We start from the raw sequence: 23,849 nt of genomic DNA, 5'->3' as shown, positions 1-23,849 counted from the left end.
TTATCTGTTTTGATCCATCCGATCATAATATAAGACATATCGTATCCAGTGCACCATCAACAAATCAATGAGATTGTCTATAGAGATTAAAGTCGCCAAAGGACCAAACTTAATGATTTCTGCCAAATGCCCCATGCAGGGTATTGTCGTACCAGTACAAAAATTTACGCGTGAGCTGTGCAAGTTTTACGGTCTAGACCGAATATATTTCCTACATCAGAAAGTGGCTGATCATGTGGGTACACGCCAGCAGGCACGTGCACACAAACACCATACAACGGGGGCTCTGCAGCCACCTGCTCTTTTTTCTTACCTAGAGAGAAAGTGCCCTTTTTGTCTAGGGAGTGATTTTCTGGTCTTTTTTCTTTTACTTTTTTTTTTTTATAAACCTGAATATGTATATGTGTGCGTGTGTGTTCTGTATTGTGCACAGCTTTCCACGACTTTTAGAAAAAAAGAGCTTTATAAAGGTAAAAATGGCCAACAAAATTAAAAAAAAAGTCTATTTAAACTTATTGGAAAATAGTAATTTTCTAGTCACTGCACTTGTGAGACTGATGGACCACACAGAATATGCAGACTATCAAAAATTTAGAAGTCAGCGGTCGCAGTCCTTAAAAATATAAGCACAATAAACACAGCAAACATATCGGTCTAAGTATCGTTATCGATAAATTTCTTTTATCCCAGAAAATATCTGAGAGAACCATGTTGTGTCAATAGCGCACACCCCTAAAATATTTTAACATTTTTGTTTAGAAAAAAATCAAAATAAATAAGAGAAGGAAGTGCTTTTTTTTCCACTCTGAGCCACTGCCCCTGTGACAAATGTCCTGTGCACATCCCTGGTTACCCAGGTACCCATTAAAACCGACTTATTATCAGACTGTGACATCAGATATAAAAAAGACCTCAAGCCATATGTATTAAACATCATTAAATATTATTCAGAACTATTGCTCAATTGCTCAAATTTCTGACTGAAAATTGCAAGCAAAAAATGTACACAAAAAAATGCACAATACATTCGTATCTATCATAGGTAATGAGTATATTGCATAACAATATACTGTTGTCTTCTATAAATACCCCAAACAATATGACAGCCACTTTATATTCAAAAGCAGTATGATAATATGATTGAGCAGGCAGAGCTCGTAGAGAGCTAAAGGTGAGTGGTTCTCTCTGCCATCTGAGTGGCTTGGCCAATCCTGGCAAGAAGAAAACAGGCCAATGAAGGTCACTGGCACGTAGCAACGCTTTATTCAGAAAAACAAAAATTGTGAATTATGAAACAGTTAATGCCCCAATGGACATTGTAGTCTGGCAGGCTGCTATCCTCCGCACTATATTTCACACTTTTTTCAACTCTTTAGTTTTGTATTAACCGTACCTACAAAGTGCTTTTTTTTATTAATAGACTATTTCAGTCCTTGTATGCTAGCGATTCAATACTTCACGTTGAAATATATGTAAGGAAAGAAACCTGCGAGCATTTACTGATTGGTGTGTTTTTAAAGAGGTCAAGCATGTACTGGTGTCATCGGGCCAGCACACGGGAAACGACTCTCACAGCCATTTGTTTACATATTGACAAGGTGGCTAATGTGTATGCAATTTGAGGGTCTTGCTCAGTTCAGATGGTGACACAGAATTGTGTGGTATAGAGTCGTTGGTGTGTGGTGATATTGAGAACATTAAAGGTTCTGTAGGGCATGATGGCTGGTAACAGCCATGACATATGTAATTGCATCCCCAGGTAAATTGGAAAAACTCATAACTATTACAAGCTTGTCAATTCAGAACCATAGTATTTAACTTGTAGTTATTAACACTGTACAGATAGCCTGGTGGTGTTTTGGCAGAAATGGTTTTTTATTATAACGGTAATCCTACTAATCTTGGGGAATACTTTTGTTTTTTGGTAGTTTCGACATGAGGGTATCGTTTTTTGTTTTTTTTTATACAAATTCCATAGAGTTTATTACTGTACTTATACCAAAGAACCATATAACCATTGGTAATAAGGGACTGTGGTTTGCTACCACCATCTTATAATACTATTCAGTTAAACTCTGGCATACTATGCAAGAATTATAGTACATTTCTTTCAGGGCAACGCGTGATAATTGAACAGCAATGGTTTTAATAGCTTCTTTATCTTTTACATTTTATTTAATTAATTTTAATGAATTTTTAATTGAAGTAAAATGCCTATTCCATAAGCGCCTGATTAAAAGCTTAATGAGATGTCCCTAGGGCTGAATACAGAACGTAAGGGTGTTACCCTATTTACAAGATGTTTAAAGCTCGGTTAAAGGGGATAGTCTCACCCAAAAATGGAACATGGTCATCATTTACTCACCATCTGTCATGGTGTCTTCCTCCAAACTCTTGCATGCATTTCTTTCTTTCTGATGGAACATAACAAGAAGATCTTTGAAAAATTCGTATAATCTCTTTTCGTCGGCATGTTACAGTAGAAAATCGTAGGGTTAGCCAAAATGGCACACTTGATATAACATTCTACAAAATATCTTCGTTTGTGTTCCACCGTCACCAACATGATTGGAATGACTATGAGCGGGTGAGGTACGAATGCATGTGACAACGCAATTAATGAAGCTAGAGCAGGGGTACATTTTTCTGCAGTGTCTAGCGCTCAAAATCATGTTTTTCTTAACTGTCAAGTGCATTTCCTCATGTAACCAAAAATGTGCAGATTTTCTGTGAATTCCGTTTTTTCTACGTCTCCATCATAAAACTGTTTAATCTCATTTCTGTTGTCGTCCTGTTTTATTTTATTCATGTATTTATATTACTCAACTTTAATGAATTTTAGGACATATAAACATTCAAAGGGTTATTTGGGGAACTTTTGGGATTTGTAAAGTTCAGAGTTTAACTTGTGGGATTTGTCCAGGGCAGAATTTACAGCCCAACACACTTGCTTGTACACCAACTTGTTCGCTTGTCCTGATTGGCTGGGGCGCCCATCCCCGTCTAGTTTACCTTCACAGACCTTTTAAATCCTCCAGATCAGATGAAGCGATAAACCGGGTCAGAGCCAAACATCTCAGCATGATGTTTGGCTTTCAAGTTTGAAGAAATTCATCAGCTCTCAGGAACAGTTTTTGTAATTAAAAAATCTTGAGAACTTTTTATCTTAAAATATATCTGACGCGCACCAGGCGGTTAGTGTCTAGTTGTTTTAGATGATTGACGCGTTTTCTATGCTCCTCTCCCCGACTCGGTAAATGACGCGCGCGCGGCTGCGAGTTACGCGGATGACGCCAGTACAGAGAACGGAGATGCTGTAGAGCTGCTCAACTATCCCACCAGAGAAGTTTATTATCTCAGTTAATATTATTATTTGTGACCCTCAACAATGAAGACCATACTCGCTGCGTGATTTCCGGTGTGAAAAAGGGTAAGTAAAATATTTTGTGAAAAAACTTGCATTTTAAGTTTAATTAGTTTTATCTTTTATTTAAATTTAATACATTATTGTTCTGTATATATGTGTTTTGATGTGTATGTTTTAGATGACATATTATATGTATTTAAAAACTAATATATCATATATATATATCATCTTATATATTTTTGTTTTTAATATTTATTTAATTTAATTAACTGTTCCAATCATCGAGATGGAATTGACAAGTGTTACAAGACCATCAGTTGTCTTACTTTTGTTGTCTGATGTTTGTTGTTATTTTCCGTCTTAGGTGGGACTCTTGTGATCTGATCTCAGTTGATTGTAAGAGGAACGAGTGTGTAGGTTGTGCTTCAGTGCCACAAATCTAATCTTTCTTGCACTGTGTAAAATTTGCTTGAGTTTTGTGAATAATGAATTAGAAGTATAACAGTGTTGCTTGGGTGCTTGTCATTTCTTAGGATGTAATAGCAAAGAGTCCTTCGGTTATATCATACATCTTCAGCCGAGTTTTTTTCTCTCTAAGATTTTAGGAGTTATTTGGCATCAGGTCACATTTATGCACCCCAAAAAAATAACAACCCGAATGACACCATTCTCAACTGACATGATCCAGTATGTCACAGTCATGATATGCATATGTCAGCATTTGATTCCCAGGCTAAATGGACAATGATCTCTTGATGTAGAGAACAAGCATTCCCACAACATTAAGATGGTTAATTTCCAATTCTCCTTTAAATCCCATTATAGGCTCAGGCTCCAGGCATCCTCTCGGACCTTACACGATTTAGCTACCTCCGTCCCCTGGCATGACCACGATCCAAGATCATGAAATATCTTGCAGGTGATCTCTGTCCTGCAGTTTGTGATCATCTCATTTCTTGCCATGGGCACTGGGAGTGGAAGATCGTTAAGTTCATTGCGAAGACTTAAGTCGGCCGGCAAGCTTATAGTTGAATTTACAATGTAGGACTTTGTGTGCAATCTTACTGAACTCAAATGAATTAATTTCAGTGTTTATGAATGTTAAAAAAGGAATAGTTCTCCCAGAAAATAAATAAAATTAAATTAAATTGGATTCAAAATTTGTTGAAAAATTTGCAGCTCGCTCATCCCCTTCACATCATTTGGTCATCCAAGATGTGAGATGAAGTTTGTTTTATTTCGATAGTCGAAACAGAGTTGACAGAATGTATTTATCCTCTGAAGAATATGAAAAATATCGTATCTCTGCAGTGACAGGGTGCAACGTTGTAGAATGAGAGTTCAATCTGATTAATGGAACATCACTACAAAAATCCACAAGTAAGCGTAGTCCATCAATTAATGGCTTGTGAAGTGAAAAGCTGTGGTTTGTAAGGAAACTAATCCATCACTGAGAAATTCAAAATGTTGAGTTTTCAGCTTAAATATGAATCCTTTTTTATCCATAATATTTGCTCCCAGTGTGAAAAAGCAAGAAACCATTCTAAACAAAAGTGGAATTTTGATATGCATTTATGAGGACATAACAGAGGATGGACTTTTTCACTGAAAGTACGTGGATATTGTGGATTATGGGTATTTGGTTGGTGAGAAGTGATGGTTAAAGTTAAAATGGCTGAAGGATTTTTTTTCTTACAAACACACAGCTTCTCGCTTTACAAGATGGTATTTGATGGACTGGAAGTTGATCTATCTGGTGGATTACTTGTGATGTATTATTCAGTCTGTTTAATAGTCTCATTCTGACAAACCGGCACCCATTCACTGCAGAGGATCCATTGGTGAGCAAGTGAATTTACTGCTAAATTTCTAACAATCGATGTTCTGATGAAGAAACAAAATCTACATATTGGATGGATCTGAGGTTTAGTACATTTTCAGCAAATTTGGGAGATCTGTTTTGGGGGTGAAACATGATTCTTTTAACAATCTCAGCTCTTCTATAGCTTCAGCTGACTTTATAGATTTACGTCAACTCTAAATACTCTTTTTTGCTCTTCTACCGGCATTGTGGCTGCTCTTCTTGCTGCTGATGTACATGTTTTGCACAGACTGCGGTGGGTAATGCTGCCATTTACACTGCCTGGGCTGATCTATGACTGGAACACACCCCTAAACAGGGTAACCTTTTCATTCTTTTCCCTGATTAAAGCACGCCATTCATGATTCAATCTGTTGAGAAGTGTAGGATTGCTTGTTGTGACTGTGTTTGCATTTGTATTCTTGTAAATGTTCAAATATCTTAGGTGGCCGCAGATCGACCTGGGTGAGGAACTGGACTGTGTGGAAATACGTTTAGAGACTATGTTCCCATAAGAGTGAGTGATTTTTACGTCTTATACAACATCACAGTTTAAACGAAATTAAAAAATAAAGGTCTAACCCACAGACTGAAACAGCTAATAGTTTCATAAATAAAGATTATCCTCAAAGTGGAATTAGGAAATACTATGGACTTTGCATTCACTTGTTTAAGATGGTAAATGTTACCTGACCCCCACAACTTTTGAATGGTAGTACTTTATATATTCTGGGCCAGCCGTACAATGTGTAAATATGCATTGATAACTCTGTTAAGTGCAAAGGATGGAAAAGATATAAAAAGATACCATTTTATCAGCCATTAGTTTTGTACTGTTCTTTCTCTGATTGACAATCCTGATGGGTTGGGTGGATCTTGATGTGAGTTGTAAGTGCACTGCTAGACTTGCCGTCTCTGATCAGTAGAAGACTGAATCACTGAGCACTTGTTTTTCTTGTGTCTTACTTATATGGCAGGAGTACAGGCCTCTATACAACAACTACGGTGATACAGAAACTTTTTATTAGCACTAAATTATGAGCCAGACAAATATTTATCATACACAGATTAACATGAAACAAATATCGGCATATAGTGAAAAGAGAATAAAAAGTAAACCATTAAATCATGACACACTTCTCTACAATATAAATCCTTGAATACGGTCTGAGTCTAAGAGAAAAAGTTATTTTAATGTAATGATTAATTTAAAGTATTCATATTCAATCAAAACCTCAGTCAACACTTAATATAAAAAATATACCAGTATATGTAAGAGTCAGTCAGGAGTCAAAGGAAGGACCTGTGTGTGCCAGTTGGCTTGGACATTTACCATTGCAGAACACGTAGTGTGTTTAGTACATAATGAAATCATCACTTCGCCTAGTGTTACAGTGGCGTGCCAGCTGCGTTATGATAAGGCTATTGAAGAGAAAATAAGGTCAAATGGTGACTAAAGAGTCTTGCTGGAAGAGTTCAGAAGGTGCAAAAAAAAAAGATAAATTAATCAGACCTATTTGCAAAACAAATTTGTGGACCAAAAATGGGTTCAAAATAAAGAAACTGGATGTTTTATTTTAAAAATATTATAGAAAAAAAAAAAACTCTTGTGCTTTGGACTCGGACCAATAAGCATACACATGGCAATAACCACCACCATTATTCTCTAGCAATCTGCGTTTCTGAATCAGGAGAGAAAATCTGCACCGATCATGCACTGCTTTAATATAGACATCGAGCGAAAACAGTCTGCAAACCATTCAAAACAAAATGTGGATTTTGATGTGAGATGACAACAGAGGCTTTTGTTAAAAGGTACTGCATTATTTCATTATAGTTTATTTATTTATGACCTGGACGCTGACTTGATAAACTGCCATTCCTGTAAATGTCACACAATAAACCATACATTTTCGCAATGATGTGTTTATTGACTTCATCATTTCATCAGTAAAATGAGTTTCTGATTTTTATTCAGCTTCAGCTACAGTCATAGCGGGCTGCTTTGTGCATATTAGGGACTTCGAGTGATTCTTCAGTCTGTATTGGACTTCTATGAGTCTGTTTTGGATGTTTTTCCTCGCGCAAGAGCGCCCCTCCGGCGTTCAGAGTATGAATGAAACACACTGCAATAAGAGCGTTTTCAGCGCTCCTGATATTCACATCTCCTCATTTTGGATACCGAATAAAACGTCAAGTCATGCAAAGATTAACAATTACCGTCTCTTTGAATTTAAATGTAGATTTAAAATCTAGCAACCTTACGGTGAACACAACCTGCTCGAAATAAAGTGGGCAGCGGCGACAAGATTTAAATTAAAAATGTTAATTTTTTATTAAAATTAAAAATGCAACTCAACGTTGTTCTATACAAAGGCAATATAAGCAATGGTGCCTGTTCTCTCTTTTTTCATTTGCTGTTTGATTGAGGAAAATTTGTTGATTGTATTTTTATGTTATCTGACTAAAAACATATTCATACGTTGAAACTATGTATTTTACAGTATTTATTTACAACGTTAGAGTCGCATTTTAAAATAATTATCACAACACCGATAAAACAGGCTTATACTGATTTTCTCATCCTCCGAATTATACTTATCAATCCTGTTTTTATTATCATTATCATTCTCAAAAAAAAAAAAAAAATCAGAACAGGATTAGAATAGAATTCTATGTATTTTAAATAAGACAGAAACAACAGACAAAAACCACCCCATACACTGTAAAACTCAATAATAATAAATAATATTATTTCAGTTTCTAATTTCCAGAGTAAATTAGGAGGTGTTAACAGAAAACAAAATATTTTACTTTTAAACTTAAAATAATCTTTTCTGTTCTGTGTTTTCTTTTTCAAAACTGCGTTCACGGCATTTGCTGTTGTATCACTACAGAAGCATTCCGTTTCGATATCCACGTATATCAGCAAAGGCGCACAGCCCTATTAAAAGCCATATGTTCCATGTTGCCCCGTTATTATTACTTTGAGCACCTGCCCATCCAAAAGTCTCTCGCACTGCCCTGCAGAACACGTAGTGGTGTCTAGGTCTACATGATGAAATCATCACTTGCCCCCTAGTGCTTACAGTGCGAATGAGGTTTTGAGTTTTTGAAGTTTACCTCTTAACAAACAAGTGAACCCAGTGTAAACATTCCATAGGACTAGACTTTCTCCTAAGCCTTCCTACCGACGGGTTATATTACCATAACTGTCTGGACCACCAGCATCTGTCTTAAAACTTTTGTTTTTTTTCATTCACTCATGTCCATATGGCTTGCTGCCTGTTTGATTAGATGTTCTTATGTACACAGTTTATGCAGGCTTTTACTTCTGTACACACTCTGAGTGCAAGACGCTTCCTTGTAAGAGTGCATTCATTTCCTAAAACTGTTTGCTCCAAGTCTGTTCCTCAATTATCTGCTGAAAACGCAATATTTATTAGGACAGGCAGATTAGTGATAATGATAATTCTTGATAAGAAAATATGTTCGTGCGCAATATAAAGTACACACACAGTTATTGCTAACTGTGTCCGAGTTAAGCGCATTTTATTGCCTCTTAAGAATAAAGTATGCCATTACTGCCCTATGTCCTCAATCTAGAAACATAGGGTCTGTTTTAATGCAAAATATGTATTCACAGAGTTTAAAATGAAGTTTACCTTCATTAATTTAATTCATTTAGCACTGTGGATTTTTAGCATCACATCCTGGTCGGTTATTCATACAAAAACCATTGCAAATGTAATTGTGTCATTGCTGTTGAATTTAATCACATTTTCTTTCTTTGATTATTTGCAAGCTCATCAAGATCAACAAAACCTGCTTCCCAGCCGAAACACAAATTTTGGCTATCCACCCTCATGGCATCTTCTGTTTTGGTGCTTTTTTGTAACTTTGGGATATGAGGCCACAGGATCTTCGCCAAGATATTCCCTGGAAATCAAGCCGTCTCTTGCCACATTGGCTGGAAACTTCCGCTTGCCAGTGTTTAGGAATTACCTGATGTCTGGAAGGGTATATATAACACGGCATATTAGTTTCATTTTGTGGTTATTAAAGCATTCATGCATTCATTGCCTGCAGTGCATCATGTGATACGGAAGGTGAGAGACGCAAACTGACTCAATGGCATAAAAGTTTGCCCAGTTTTTTTTTTTAAAGCTGAGAAAAAGAGGACCAATGCTTGTCCTCTCGTGCTTGTAGATAAGAATCCTCCTATGTAGTCTATCAAGGACCTCTTGAAGCTTTGTCCTATTTGACATATAGAGGCACAGCCCTGCAAATGTGGCTGAAGTCCAATATTTTTGAAGAAACTTCTGTTGAAACCTGCCCTTTTTTCCTATGTACCCACAGATTGATTCGACATTTCTTCCACTCTTTATTAAGAACCAAACTTCAATAGTTCTTAAAAAATGTCAAACAAAGATTTCATCAAAAAATCCAATAATATATATCATAAATTACGATAAAAAGAACTGACTCTATTTGATTTAGCTATAAAAAGAACGGTTCTAAGAGTCATTTGTTCAGGCAGTCGCACCATGGTACGGTGTATATTTTTGGTTTCACTAAAAGAATGAAGAATAAGAGTGCACTCGTTCAGCATGGGATTACATTGTCTCGTTGCACTGTAGATCAGTAGGTTCTGCACTGTTAAAAAGCCTCTTGTGGTTTCGGGATTCCCGTTCTCACTGACATTTGTAAGCATGTGGGACCATCGTTAATGGAACCGAATGGTATTTTTAAAAAAAGCACATTTCATAAGGTTCGTAATATAAATATAATATATAGGTCAGCGTTCGCAACCTGTGCTACATTAAATATAGTTTAACCATGGTATTTAAAATGTTGGTTGTACAAATTGTAATCAAGTCCTGGTTACTATACTATACCTACTTTTACTAGGCTATAATAAAACCATGGTTAATTTTTGTAAAGGAATAAGAAATGAATGACAGTCGTAGTCGTAGACTATGGATTTAAAAATGTTTGTCAGTCAAACAGTTTTTTGACCTAAATATTTTGACCTAAACATATTAAAGTACCCGCTGAGGTTTTAGGTTATTTCAATATGTAAACAACACATTTGCATTTTTTTTTTTGTTTGTTTTGAATTTTTATTTTTTTTTATTTGTTTTATTTTTTTTTTTTTATTAATTTTTTTTTTGTTGATATTTTTTTTAATTAAATTTTACATTTCTGTGATTTGTTTGTTACCTTTCTATCAACTCAAGAACGTCCTGCAGTTCCTTCATAAACCCCAGTTTGGGAAACCCTGGTATAAACTTGACCAAAGACTATATCCTTCTAATTCTCAGGTATCTGCCCAGTAAACAGTAACTCCATTGACTACCTCTGTCTAGTAATGGTACGGGCAACGCTGTGGTCATTGTGATCGGAGGGGCTGCAGAATCTCTGCACTGTACCCCCAGGGAAATGAACTCCGTCATGCTGAAAAAACGCAAAGGCTTTGTGAAACTGGCCCTCAAGCAAGGGTGAGAACAGCAAATCATTTCACTCACCACCTTCCCAGCATTGTTTACATCAGCAATACTGGCTTACTCCATGAAAACAAGTCAATAAAGTTCATTGTGCTGTCTAGGTTTATGTTAGCTGGTATTAGTAGTGTGAGTTTTTCCTGACGTTCTGTGTGCTCTGATACAGTTCAGCAAGCAGTAAATGGCAGGGTTGTTTCTGGTGGAAGCAACCACAAAGCCTTTAGAAGCAAGCCCCATGTTGGGTTAGCAAAGCAGTATTGGAGTGAAGTCGCCAGTATTAAGCCAGTATTTTGTGATCAGAAATGCAGAGAAACACAATAAATTCTGCCAACATATTTGCTCTGAATTGAGCTACATTATTACAAAGCAATAGTAATACTGCGAAAAATCCTTAACTATTCAAATCTCAGTATCTTATAGAATAAGTAAGTGCAAATTCTTCCCTGTCTCACAGGAATTTAAGACACAATTACACTAAAACAGTAATTATTTTTTTATGTAAAATTAACCATTGCAGATTCTCTTTTTGATTTAAAATGTATTTTTCTTTGGTGTCTTTCATTGTCATTCTTATAACCTGTTCCTGTTCCCCTTTCAGAGCTGATCTGGTGCCTGTCTACTCATTTGGTGAGAATGAGGTTTACAAACAGCTGATTTTGATGATGGCTCTTGGTGGCGAATGGTTCAAAAGAGACTTCAGAAGATTTTAGGTTTTGCCCCCTGCCTGTTTCATGGCTGTGGACTGTTCTTCCCTGAGTCCTGGGGTCTTGTACCATATTGCAAACCCATCACTACTGTTGGTGAGTAATGCCGTGTTTGATGTGTTATGGCCTTATTTTCTTCTAGATAATCAAGAATTTTCTTGTTAGCATTTAGATATTAGAGTTTGATAAAGAAAAGAAAATACTATAAACATTATTATAATGTATTAAATATTTATGTATATGTATATATATATATATATATATATATATATATATATATATATATATATATATATTTTGATAAAGTAAATAAAAATACAAAATTCATAAAATAAATAAATAATAATGTAATTGTATCCTCTATATATCTCTGGGTAATATGCACACTTTTGTAATAAATTAATGTTTAATAATACTATACTCATCATTAGTAGTTATTTTATTGTATAAATTATTTAGTTTATAGCCATCAATATAATTATAATATGTCTCTCAAGGATCGTAAATAATTAAAATTCTGATGTTTTTGAACGATTCAATTACGCGGTGAAACAACTTTATCTATGATAGTATCTTAGACCGGTTTCCATGCTGATATTTAGATATATTTAAATTAATATTTATAAACTTTAAATCATATAGATGTGTATTTTAATCCTACTAGCTTTCAGACCTGGCACATGCTGAGACACAAGCCCGGGCGTTGTTATCTTGGCGTTATATTACTGAGTACCATTCCTACCCATTTCTTAGTCAGCCTAAGCCTATCTGTCACAGTGTCAGAGGGACAGTCTCTGTGTTGATAGAATTCCGCATCTTTCGCATGTCGCTCACCACATGGTCGCACGATATGTGTTGCGGACATCCCGAACCACATCTTATGGTAAATAATATAGTCATAAGTACATGATCTTGGTTAACTGTGAGGTGATTAGATGTTCCAGGAATGAAAGACATTTTTAATGTGTATCTTTTCTCTACCGTTGGGGAACCATCCCCGCTTCCAAAAAATCGAGGAAGCGAGTCAGGATTGTCATAGATTATGATACCACGGCCAGGTAACTTCAGGTTACCTCAGTCTCTCTTTTGACAAAATACAAGCCCCGTTTTGTACGCAATGAGGAGTGACCACCCTGTCAAATTCAATCGAACAGAACCGCCACGAAGAATGAAAACCCTTTTAAAAGGACTCTGTGAACCACTCTGGAACATCTGATCTCCACGACTAAGTCAGTGCTGGGAAAGGTACACGGTGCAAGCCATCAAAGTGGTGGTTACCCATATATTGTGCATTCATCTGGAGAAAGTCCTGGCCAAGGATTTGTACTTTTGTCTTGAAAATGCATACAAAGTGTGGTAGTTTGACTAACCTGCATGGCTTGTAAATAAATTCGCCAAATCGTTGGGCGTCGCGCGGTGAGCAGGTTGAGCACGATCAAAGCGATGCAAAATATGGGCCACGTGTTGTGCGTTCATTCGTTCGACTTGAATCGCATAAAGAGCTGTCCTGCTCTTGATCTCTGTAGCAGCTCTAGTGAAATAAGTTTATTAAACCTCCAGTGCAAACAGCACAACACCTAAAACTGGAATTTTAAGGCACTCGTAGAATATATCCTGGCAAAGGGTGCGTATCCGTAAAATGGTCTCAGTGTCTGGGTTAACCCTAGTACTTCCTCTCGTTAGCTGCAGTGAATTCCTCGAACCTGAGTTCACCAGGACGGTTCTTCGTGTGATCCCACTTCGGGTGGCACGGCGCAATATAATACACACAATACAACACACGATTGCTGTCCCGGGTAATCCCACGAGCCCTATTCATCGCGTTGAGACGAACATTCCATCGATATATGGCAATACATTTACAAGTCATGTATTTACGGTTTTGATCCCATTATTGTACTTCACAAAGCAATGCCAGTATTGTTAGTTTTTGCCTCACTAAAAAAATCCCCGGGTGGTTGTGTACCCAAAGAGTGGAAGGTTAAGCAACAGTTTGATTACTTTGTTGGAAGAAATGTAAAATATGACGGATATTTTGCTTTTTAAGAAAAGGATCCTATTTGATCAAGGCTCGAAGGTAAAACAGAGGAAGTCTTGAAGGTGGAAGATTATAAATTAATAGGCTGTACCATGTATGCTAGTATTATGGCAATGCTAATGAATGCTGTTCATTTATTTTCTGTCACACTAATGTATAATTCCACCACAGAAGTATTAATTTCGCATTATATACGTTGCACTATTACTGCTTGTTGTTGAGCCTCAAGCCATTAGGTTTTTATACCTGCTAGCAAACATTGCAAGCCTTGTCACATATTTCAGTATCCACAAATTGTGGCCCCATGTACAAGTAACTCAGCATTTATTTCAGAAGCAAATGCTTAAGAGACCTCAAACATGTTTGCATGCCAAATCACACAAAATGTTTTACATTTGAATTCAAGTGACCCACATGTATGTATGCCAATGATTTTTAACGCTAAGATAGTATGGACCCGTTTTTACTGTGATTCTGCTTATCACAATGGTTTCAGGCGTAACTGCAGCTCTTGATTGGCTGTATAATAAGCGATTACTGTGCAATGCTGACATGTTAGAACCAAGGGTGTTTTAACAGGTAGTGATTGTGAATATGGCAATAAATGTTGTAAAAACAGTGGCACTCTCTGATACCACTGTTGTCAAGTGATGTCCTAATGAAACTCCTGAGTCTTTAAAGTCAACGTTTATATATTTTCTGACATACAGCCATTTATTGAAAAATACTAAAGTGTGCTGTCTTGTTTTTGCGTCCACAACAACTGTGCCGGATATCATAACATTTTTTTTTGTTTTTTAAATTAGAGATTAATACAAACATTTCAAGGATTATTAATCCAAGTTCCATGGGTCTGTAAATAGTTTTTTTTTAACAATAAGCTATATAATTAAATCGTATCTTCTGAGCAAATTAAACATAATAAATGCGAATGGTGTATTTCATGTTAAATTCAAATAAAATGTTGGTAAAACCAAATACACATTCACAAGAAAATCTAGGATAGCTTTAAGATACATTAAAGGATTTAATCACAGTAAGCAATGTTTTAGAGACATTAACAAAGCAACACATGCCACTGCAGTGAACAAAAATCAATTCTGGGGCCGAGAAATCCAGATGGATCCTCTTTTGGGCAAAAAAAAAAAAAAGAAAAAAAAAAAAAAGTGTAACTGGGACCTCTTATATGATTGGCTCATATTAGTAAGGTGGGGCACACAGCCGTGACTGGAAGATATTTGATTTATTTACTGTATCTAGGTCACTAAACGGCTTACTTATGTTTAAATATTTCACAAATGTAAAATTATCCAACTAAATGTTGTTTACTATATATATATAGTATATATAGTATACTATATATATATATATATATATATATATATATATATAATATATATATATATATAAACACAAAAATATTTTTCCCATATCAAATTTACTGTATTTTTTTAAAAGTGAAAGGACAAAGTTTTCAAGACTATTGCCTTTTTATTAGTAAAGTAAGGCAATGGCGCCCTCTTGTGCTTCATCCACACTTTTTTAAAATAATAATAATAATAATAATAATAATAATAATAATAATAATAATAATACATTGATTGTTATATAATGCTTAATTAATTAGTAATGATTTACAAAAAAATCTTTGTTTTATAACTACAGAAACCACGAACCAAAACTTTTGTCGTTTTATAAGTACAAGAACCATGAAAGTTTTATTGCACATTATACATGTTATGCTCGTATAGATGCAGTGGCCACCCTGGTATTGCGTTTAAACGGGAGAACAAACGCTTTTCATTCAGCACTTCCGACTCCGCGATCACGTTACTCAAACACTCGGCCCCTCACTTCCTCATATTTGTAGGAACACGGAGCGCAGCATGAGTTTCTAAAGGCCTCCTTCCGCCCTTTTCCTTTTGATTGACAAGCTGTCCACCAATCAACTCAGAATATCCATTTACGTCACCAAACATCTATTTTAGTGACAGCTTCCTCAGCCAATAGGCTTCACGCGAGGGTTTGCCGATCAAGGTCGCGGTAATGGCTTCCTAGGCAAGACTTATTTTTGTTTATGCCGCCGTAGCACCCCAGTAGCTGCATTTAGCGAGCTCAGTGTACATTGTATTACAGATCTGCATGTTTGCGAAGAAAGCTCGGAATCTGACACTTTCGTGCCAGTGAGTTTCTCGCCGATGGGGCCGAGTTGTACTGCTGAATGAGGCGATCGCCTGTGGAACCCTAGAAGGATGAACTCTATCGCCGGTCGGGATCTCGCGGTGTCCGCTGGAGCTGTCAGCAGCAACCCCGGGAGCAGATCATCCAGAGTCCTGCATGTGGAGCTCACATCACAACAGGTACACGTGCAGCATCCAGCCATATGGTCCATGTGTGCCCGCATATATAACGTTAGTGGGTGAATGTCTAGAATATCTGCTTGTGCATGTGTCACATGTCACCGGATGATCATAACACAGGGCCTCCATGTCCAGTTAAGCTCTGGTCAGCATTTATGAATGCAGTGGAGTAAGAAATAGAAATATGAGAAGCAATAAATAAGACGTTGTTAATATTGAAGAGTTGACTTGTTCATTAAATATACTAGACCGGGTATACAGTGTAGCGTTAGTGTCTGGCTCTCTTGTCACGGTGGCTCTTCAAACTCCAGACAGCATCCTAATATTTATTATTCATGCTTCAAAGATTTTGAAAATGGCTAGGAAGGTAGTGGTGGTGCTGCCTTAAAGAGAGAGCTGTGCTTAACTCAACTGCACTGCAGCTTTTTGACAGAACTGACATAAATGACTATAAATTATGTCATGCTTTAAGACTGACAGACACACATTGTTTTGGGGGTCTAGTCTACAAAGAAAGACCCTAGTAATGAATGCTTGGTTTGCTTGGTTTCTTTTTAGAGTTTAGTAGTTGACATTTAAATGGTTTATCAGCCAGAACAAAAGTATTATTGTGTTTATATTATTTGTGTGTGTGTGTGTGTGTGTGTGTGTGTGTTTTAAATTTTATATTAATAAAATTTCAGGCAATACAGCCATATTGTGTGTTGTTGATGTAATGCTTAAGATTTCCATTAGAGAGTAGCTGTGATTTGTGTGTGTTGTAACAATTGCAGTGTTGCAATACACACATAACTCATACATGCTCTGAATCTGAGTGTAGACTTCAGTTATGTGGAATGATAGTCATGTGCTGCAGCAATTGTCTGTTTAATCACATCACTGGTTCCTGGGAAGTGTTTTGGGGATCGCAGGTTTTCCCGTTAAGCAGTGTCTGTTGATGACTTGGCATTCTGTGAGGGGAAATATTGCATTACTGCAAAATTGATGCAACATGTTGTGTCATGGCTTTAAGCAAAGAACCAAACCAGATTTTTGATTTATTTTTTGCTATATATAATATAATATATAATAATATAATGCAATATTTACATTTAAGTGAACATATTTTATATAGGGTTAATATATATTAATATTTATATTAATAAATATTTTAAAGGGTTTCATGTAGGGCTGTATGATTAATTGAAATATAATTGCGATATGGTTTACTATGATTATCAAATGCAACATGCACCAACCTTGCAATGAAAAGTATTTATAAACCGGCTGTTGTCAACAAAAGAGAAACTTTTGGAGCTTCCTGCATTTTTTTTAATTTTTAAATCTTGATGGTTTACATTTTTTTTTAAAACATTCATAAATATTTATATTGTAATTTTACAGTTGTACAATAGAATAATAGCAATTATTATATATTGTTTTACCTTAAATGCTCATTTTTTATTTCATAGTGAAATATTACAAATATTATAATATTTGTAACATATTATAATAGACCATAACATTGTGAACAAAAAATAATTTTTACATTTTAATTTAGTAATAGTAGTTTTAATAATCATCTGTAATAATTTTATTAATAATTGTTTAGTAGTAGTAATAATAATTGTTTCATAGTCATATTGATATATAATCTGAAAACTTTTGGCCAAACTGCGTAGCACTACAAACAAGCATTGCATTATTTTTTTTTGCAAGCATTTTTTTTTAATCACATTTGAAATTTTTATCATAGAAATTTTACAGACTACAACTTTTTCTCCTATGATAGTCATCTCCCGTTCTGTTAAAAACAGAAAGCACTGTTACCGAAAACTGAAATGTGAAACCAAATGTGAAGTCCCTATCACATGATAGTGGCTTTTCAGAGCTTGTCGCACCTGTCTGAATTTTATTTTACAGGAAACTGTTGTTATGACACCAATTGATTTGGCACTCACACCAGTCACTTGTGACTCTCTTACTGCTTGAGGCAAAGTCCTAAAGGACCAGTGTTATGGACTACAGATGACCTCTGTCGCACCCTTGAACGCTGTTCTTTTGTTGTGCAGCAGAAGAGCGTTGCTATTCAGTGTGATACAATTCATCAACTTCAGCATTAAGTCATGCTTTGATTTGGTGTTTCTGTTTCATTAAGCTGTTTTGAAACCGCTGTGATTGCCTAATAAGGGAAAGTTGATCATACACTAGCTTGTTTTTTCCTGTGCTAGTTAAGTAGCCTGTTAACCTAGTAAATTGTACCACTGAAATTCTGCATTTCAGAGTCTGGGACAAACTGGATGTTCCTCAGCGTTTTGTTGTCTGAAACAAGTGTGGTGTTGTTCCTGTAGCTTCAGTAATCCTGTGGGGCATCCCATGACTTAGATTTAGTATTTAATGCCTCACGGCCAGCGCTGGAAATTTTCTGTGGCTGGTTGTGATGAAAGCCGGTCGGGTGAAAACTTCAGATTAAATGTTTTACTGAAATGGCTGTGGCCATGTGCTTTAAATCCGGCCCTTGTGATGAATGGTAACTCTGGAGTTTTATCTCCATCTCATGTTCTGTAGATTAGGATCATGCAGGTCAACTTTATCTTTTTATGTGTGGGGGGAAAAGTGTATATAATTGTAATTAATTGTAATAGAAATGGTGGTAATAATATTAAATTTCATTTTACCCAGACTCCAGTTGGAAAACCCATACTTTAGAGCAGCGGTTCTCAATTCCAGTCCTCGCGACCCCCTGCTCTGCACATTTTATATGTTTCTCTTATGGCTTCAGATGTTTGTTTTATTCGAACTTTAGTGCCCTGCGAAGTGGACATCACAGGATAATCTGCCATGATTCCAGTTCGAAGTGAACGTATATGTTCCATTCAAAGTCTGGAATTGAGAACCGCTGCTTTAGACAGTTTCAACAGTAAGGAGTGATTTATACAGAATGCATCTTTGAAGTCAGTCTAACCAGTTTTTAATTACTTTTATATGTAAACATTCTGGCTGCGTAATTATTTGAGTGTTCGGGACTCATCATGTTGGCTTTTTTCAGAGTCCTGTGCCATTAGCGGCTATTTTTTTAAGACGCTGAGTCAAGTTGAAGTTTCAAAAACACATCTTGAGACCCCTGCATTTGGTTTCATTCTGTTATGCTCTATATAGCTGTTTAATATAAACACCACCAAAGAAATGTTCGCATTCATGTTCAGGTGAATCTGAAGCACGTCAAATTACACAAGGCTTCTGTAAGACCAATTATTGGACTACTTATTTATGCAACATCCTTTCTATGGTCACATAGGGTCTCTTTCTTGTTTTTTCCTCCTTTTTAAGCTACGAAAGCTCTTGTTATGGTAAACCTTTCCATGCCTACGAAGTCCTTTTTTTCCCTTGGCTTCTTCAAAGCAGTGGATTTGTGCCGATGTGCAGCGTTGATGTCATGTTTTGGTCAGGGTGGAGGACTTGGCTTTGTAGTGATGTGACGTGACACTCACAATGATGTTTTGTGTCTGTGTGTTAGTCTGTTTCTGTTCTGTTGTGGGGAAGTCATGGCCTAATTGTTAGAGAGTTTTTACTCCTAACCCTAAGGTTGTGGGTTCGAGTCTCGGGCCGGCAATACCATGACTGAGGTGCCCTTGAGCAAGTGCTCCCCCAATTGCTCCCCGAGCTCAGCAGCATAAATGGCTGCCCACCGCCTGATGTCAGCAAGTTGGACTCATGTCATGATGATTTCCATTCACCGCTCAAATGGCATTCACAAAAGTAAACTCACACATCATAAACTCATTTATACTGAATGTTTTTTTTTTCTCATATGTGTTTGTTTATGATAAGTATGTACAGACCTGTTGATGTACAGCTTATGAAAGTAAAGTAATAACGTCAAATGGCATCATTAAAACATTAATTTATTCTTTGTTCATTCCTCTGGTCTCTCTCACTAATTATTTTTCTTCCTCTCTTTGTCCCAACAGAGGCGTTTACGTCACTTGCGGAGCATAGCAGCACGTAACATTGTGAACAAGAATGGCTCTCCTCTTCTTGACACTTACTTCACCCTTCACCTCTGCCAGGAAGATCGGATATCTCGAGGTGACTGATGCCAGCTAAACTGGCTGCTACTCTCTGATTGTTCACTTAATTTATTAATTAAAGTGCAGTGTGTAATTTCTGTGTCACCAGTGACACCAAGCAAAATCATAGAAAGTAACTGACTGTTTTCAGACAGATTTTCCAAACAATCACTCTGTCTTCCATTGGCCTTTTGAAGAGATGGCCACACCCCCAGACTCACGCTATTGGTTGAGCTGTTGTCGGGCTGATTGAACTACTCAAATAAATACTACAATGTTTTGATATGGCTGTAGTGTTTACACTTTTTGGAGACATCAACACATGAACACATTTTTTTTTTCCACATAAAGAAATAATTCTAATATGCTGATTTGGTGCTCAAGAAACATGTTTTTATTTTTATCGATATTGAAAACAATTGTGCTGCTTAATATTTTTGGGAAAAATATAAAGTGTAGAAATATAATGAATATAAAGTATAGAAATAGAAATATTTTGTAACATTATAAGTGTCTTTTCTTTCCCTTTTGATCAGATTAATGTATCCTTAGTGAATAAACATATTCATTTATTTACAAACAAAAACTTACTGACCCTTAACTTTTGTATGTTATTGTATACTGTAAGTCACATTGAATTTTAAAGCTTTTGAATGACTTCTAACATTCTCTTTTCCTTTTCCAGATTTTTATAAGAGTGAAGTCATCCGAGACTCATTGGTGAGTGCTTTTGTTTTCATATGGAGTTTGGTTATGTGATTTAATGCCCGTTATTCTAAAATGTGAAACAAAAGACAGAGCAAAGCATGTCATAGCTTAGCAGCGTGGTGTAGTGTCACATGATATAGCGTTGCATATCAGCATGGTCTCCTCTGGATTTATGTTCTGCTGTTGTTGGATAAGAAAAGTAAAAACATTTTTGGGATAATCACAAATGTCCTTAATCTCTGTTAAAGCTTGCAGGACTGCTGTAAAATTGACCATGGTAACCACAGTTTATTGCTGTGAAACCACTAAAAATATATTGGATCTTCAAATAGTCTTTTTGTCTTTTTTTTTATTTTTTTTTATTTTGTCTTTTTATCTTATTTGTTAATAGTTGTGGGTGCTATTGGCAGAAATGATTGTTACCACAATATATTTTAGCCTACAGTGTTTTTTGTAAGTTGATTTAAATATTTTATCACCTTAAAGGTGAAAAACAGTGAAGACTGTGGCTTTGTGGTTGCATGCAGAGTCTGCCTGACAACAGCAGCAGTGGCTCAACCAATGGTGTGAGTTTGGGGGCGGAACTGTCTGTTTGACAAACCAGTGACAGATGGGCGAGTGTGTGGGGAAACCTTTTTGAAAACAGTCATCATTTCTAGTGCTAGTAGCGCAGAAATTACATGCTTCACCTTTAAATTTTGATGAAGGCAGGTACCATAAAATTATACTTTTTAGCCAAAATATACACAGTTTTAACAGTTTTAATCATGTTAAAAAAAAGACTGAACTAGAACTGACCTGGCAGTGTATGTAAAAGTCAATTCTTTTTCAATGTTCTCCTCAAAACCAAAAGCATCAGGACTTCATCTTTACACATATGGCAGGACTACCCTCTCACCTACACATAAAAGGCATTGATACAGCTCCATTTACTGATATAAAACAGGTTTGCTAAATGGGCTTTTTGGGGTCACACCAGCAACCTTTCACTTTTGAAACAATCTCTTTATTTTAATACTCCATGTGGGCCTCTGAGCCTCCCGAGCGGATGTGGCTGCTGTCATTGGCGACTGGGAAGTGCTATAATGACTATGTGGACACTGTCCAAGCCTGTAATTCTGCTGAAAAACATTGATGCATAGCAACTGCTAAAGTGTGAAGAGAATGACAACATGATACATAAAAGCATACAATCATCAGTAATGTGATTTATACAAACACAATTAAAGGGGTCATGAACTGCCTTTATTATTTTGTACTGTTCTTTGAGGTCCACTTATACTCTTAAGATTTTTATATCAAAAAACATCATAATTTAAAAGTATTAGGCTATTTTCTGTCCTATTTTGACCCCCCTCATCGGAACGCTCTGAATAGGTGAGGCAGATTGTAGATTCCTGCTATGATTGGCTAACAGTTGTGCATGTTTGACTGCCCACATCTTTCATAGACAGACACTGCTGTGCGTTAAAAATGCATAAATACTCAAATGATCTGTGATAACAGAGAAAGCAATAGTGACCACTTAATAAAAACAGTTACTGTGGGCGGGGCTAAACAGGCAGTGATGTAGAAACAGGCGTTGATCATCTTCTGTGGAGGCAGAGTTAACCACATTATTACATCATAAAGTGGCACATTCCACCGCCTGTCGTTCTGAATGTTTTTATAGTACGTGACCTCTGATATGTCAAAAGATCATGACCCCTTTAAAGACTCAGTTCAAGTCTGCTATCCGGACTGTAAGGAACATTTTAATGATGATGGTGATGATTTGAAGTATTATAGGCTATGAATGCTGTATTTATTAGTGTGATGACATGACACACCTATGAAGACAAGTTTAAAACTGGAGGCCTGTTCTGTTTTTCTGGGTGTGCTTTTCTCTCTGTTTATCAAGTAGGCAGAGCTCTATTGAATGCAGTTGTTTATTATTACATTTTCTAAATCAATGTCCATTTAATAGCTGGTGGTCTGTAATTTTGTTAATTGCATCTTCCTGCTTGTCCTCAAGGTTAGAGCGAAAAATGAAAATGAGTGTTGTCATTACAGCAGATCATAATTGTGGTAGCTTTGAAATAATCACACATACAGTCTGTTTGTTACTGACACAATGTATGTTCGACTTTTATGAATTGATTCATTTCAAAGCTCTCATTCACTGATTCATATACATCATCACTCGGAGTGTCTTCATGTGACAATCAAACATGAAAGCCGCCACAGTTTCTGAAAGGACTAATTTAAACTTTTGAACAGAGTTGTAACTGATACTGTTTTGCTTGACATAATCAAAAAACTTTGTATTCTACCTCTAACCTTCTTGCTCCTCTCTTCCCCCTTTTTGTTTCTTCATTTCCCTTTCTTAGTGGCTTCCTGTGCCCCTGTACCTCTTTCCTCTTTTTTTTTTATAATAATCATGTAATCATCCCTTCATTTCCATCCACTCTGGTGGTCATGTTTTGTATTTATTTCTGCTGACCTAGTCACTTTAATGGTAGTTTTGTCAGCTGCACATCCTCTTGGAGGAAGACCCTCTTTAGCCTCTAGACTGCCTGACGGCACAGTTTTGCAAATCTGTTTCTGCTGTCAGTCTTTGAAAGCGTGGCTTCTCTTTGCTGCATTATGACTATTCTGACAGGCCACGCTCATGCATTATTATTAACAAAATCAATATGTTTCAAAGTCAAAATTGCTGTTGTCTTTGATCATATATTGGCTGAATTGTTGTTAACAGTTTACTGATGCCCAGTTAAAAAAAAAAAAAAAAAAAGGAATATCTGTATCTGAAGTAGCAGGACAAAGTTATTCACCGAGTACCCTGTGCGCATAATTTAGTTTGTTTGTGTGTTTTCAGAACCCAACATGGCGGAGCTTAGATTTCGCAATGCTTCCGGATCTCTTGGACACATCTGTGTCGTGTTTTGTGGTGAGAATATGGGGCGGGAGGGAAGAACAGTACCAACTGCTTATTGAGTGGAAGGTCAACCTAGATGGGCTCAGATATACAGGACAACAGGTGAGGAGTCAAATATATATATTCACACTCACATCCCTTTTTTACACTCTACCAAGTATAGGTTGGTATCTGACATGGCCATCTAGTTTTCCCCTAAAGTCTTTAGTTTATATGGGTGAAAAAAATAAAGTAATACTAATGTATTTAAAAAAAAAGAAAAGTAAAATATTGTTAATATGAATAAAGTAATGCTAATGTGCAACAGTTTTATATGCAGGATTTTTTATGTATTTGTTATT

At 36.3% G+C, this 23,849-nt stretch overlaps 1 protein-coding gene and 1 pseudogene across 1 annotated transcript in view; both read left to right on the top strand.

The window, feature by feature from the left end:
• The first annotated feature begins 1,935 nt into the window (after window positions 1-1,935).
• On the top strand, window positions 1,936-11,654 carry LOC122146339 (annotated as a pseudogene).
• Window positions 11,655-15,549: 3,895 nt separating this feature from the next.
• The window catches only part of LOC109068521 (UV radiation resistance-associated gene protein-like), an 88,045-nt gene continuing 79,745 nt past the window's right edge, over window positions 15,550-23,849 (top strand). Inside the window, 4 exon segments of the mRNA XM_042765253.1 lie at window positions 15,550-15,834; window positions 19,785-19,902; window positions 20,569-20,603; window positions 23,449-23,610. Of these exon segments, the coding sequence (XP_042621187.1) occupies window positions 15,727-15,834; window positions 19,785-19,902; window positions 20,569-20,603; window positions 23,449-23,610 (423 nt within the window). The 5' untranslated portion in view covers window positions 15,550-15,726.

Source organism: Cyprinus carpio, chromosome A10, assembly GCF_018340385.1.
Source record: "Cyprinus carpio isolate SPL01 chromosome A10, ASM1834038v1, whole genome shotgun sequence".
Lineage (NCBI taxonomy): Eukaryota > Metazoa > Chordata > Actinopteri > Cypriniformes > Cyprinidae > Cyprinus > Cyprinus carpio.
The sequence above is the reverse complement of the archived record's forward strand: the minus strand, read 5'-3'. Positions and strand labels throughout refer to the sequence as shown.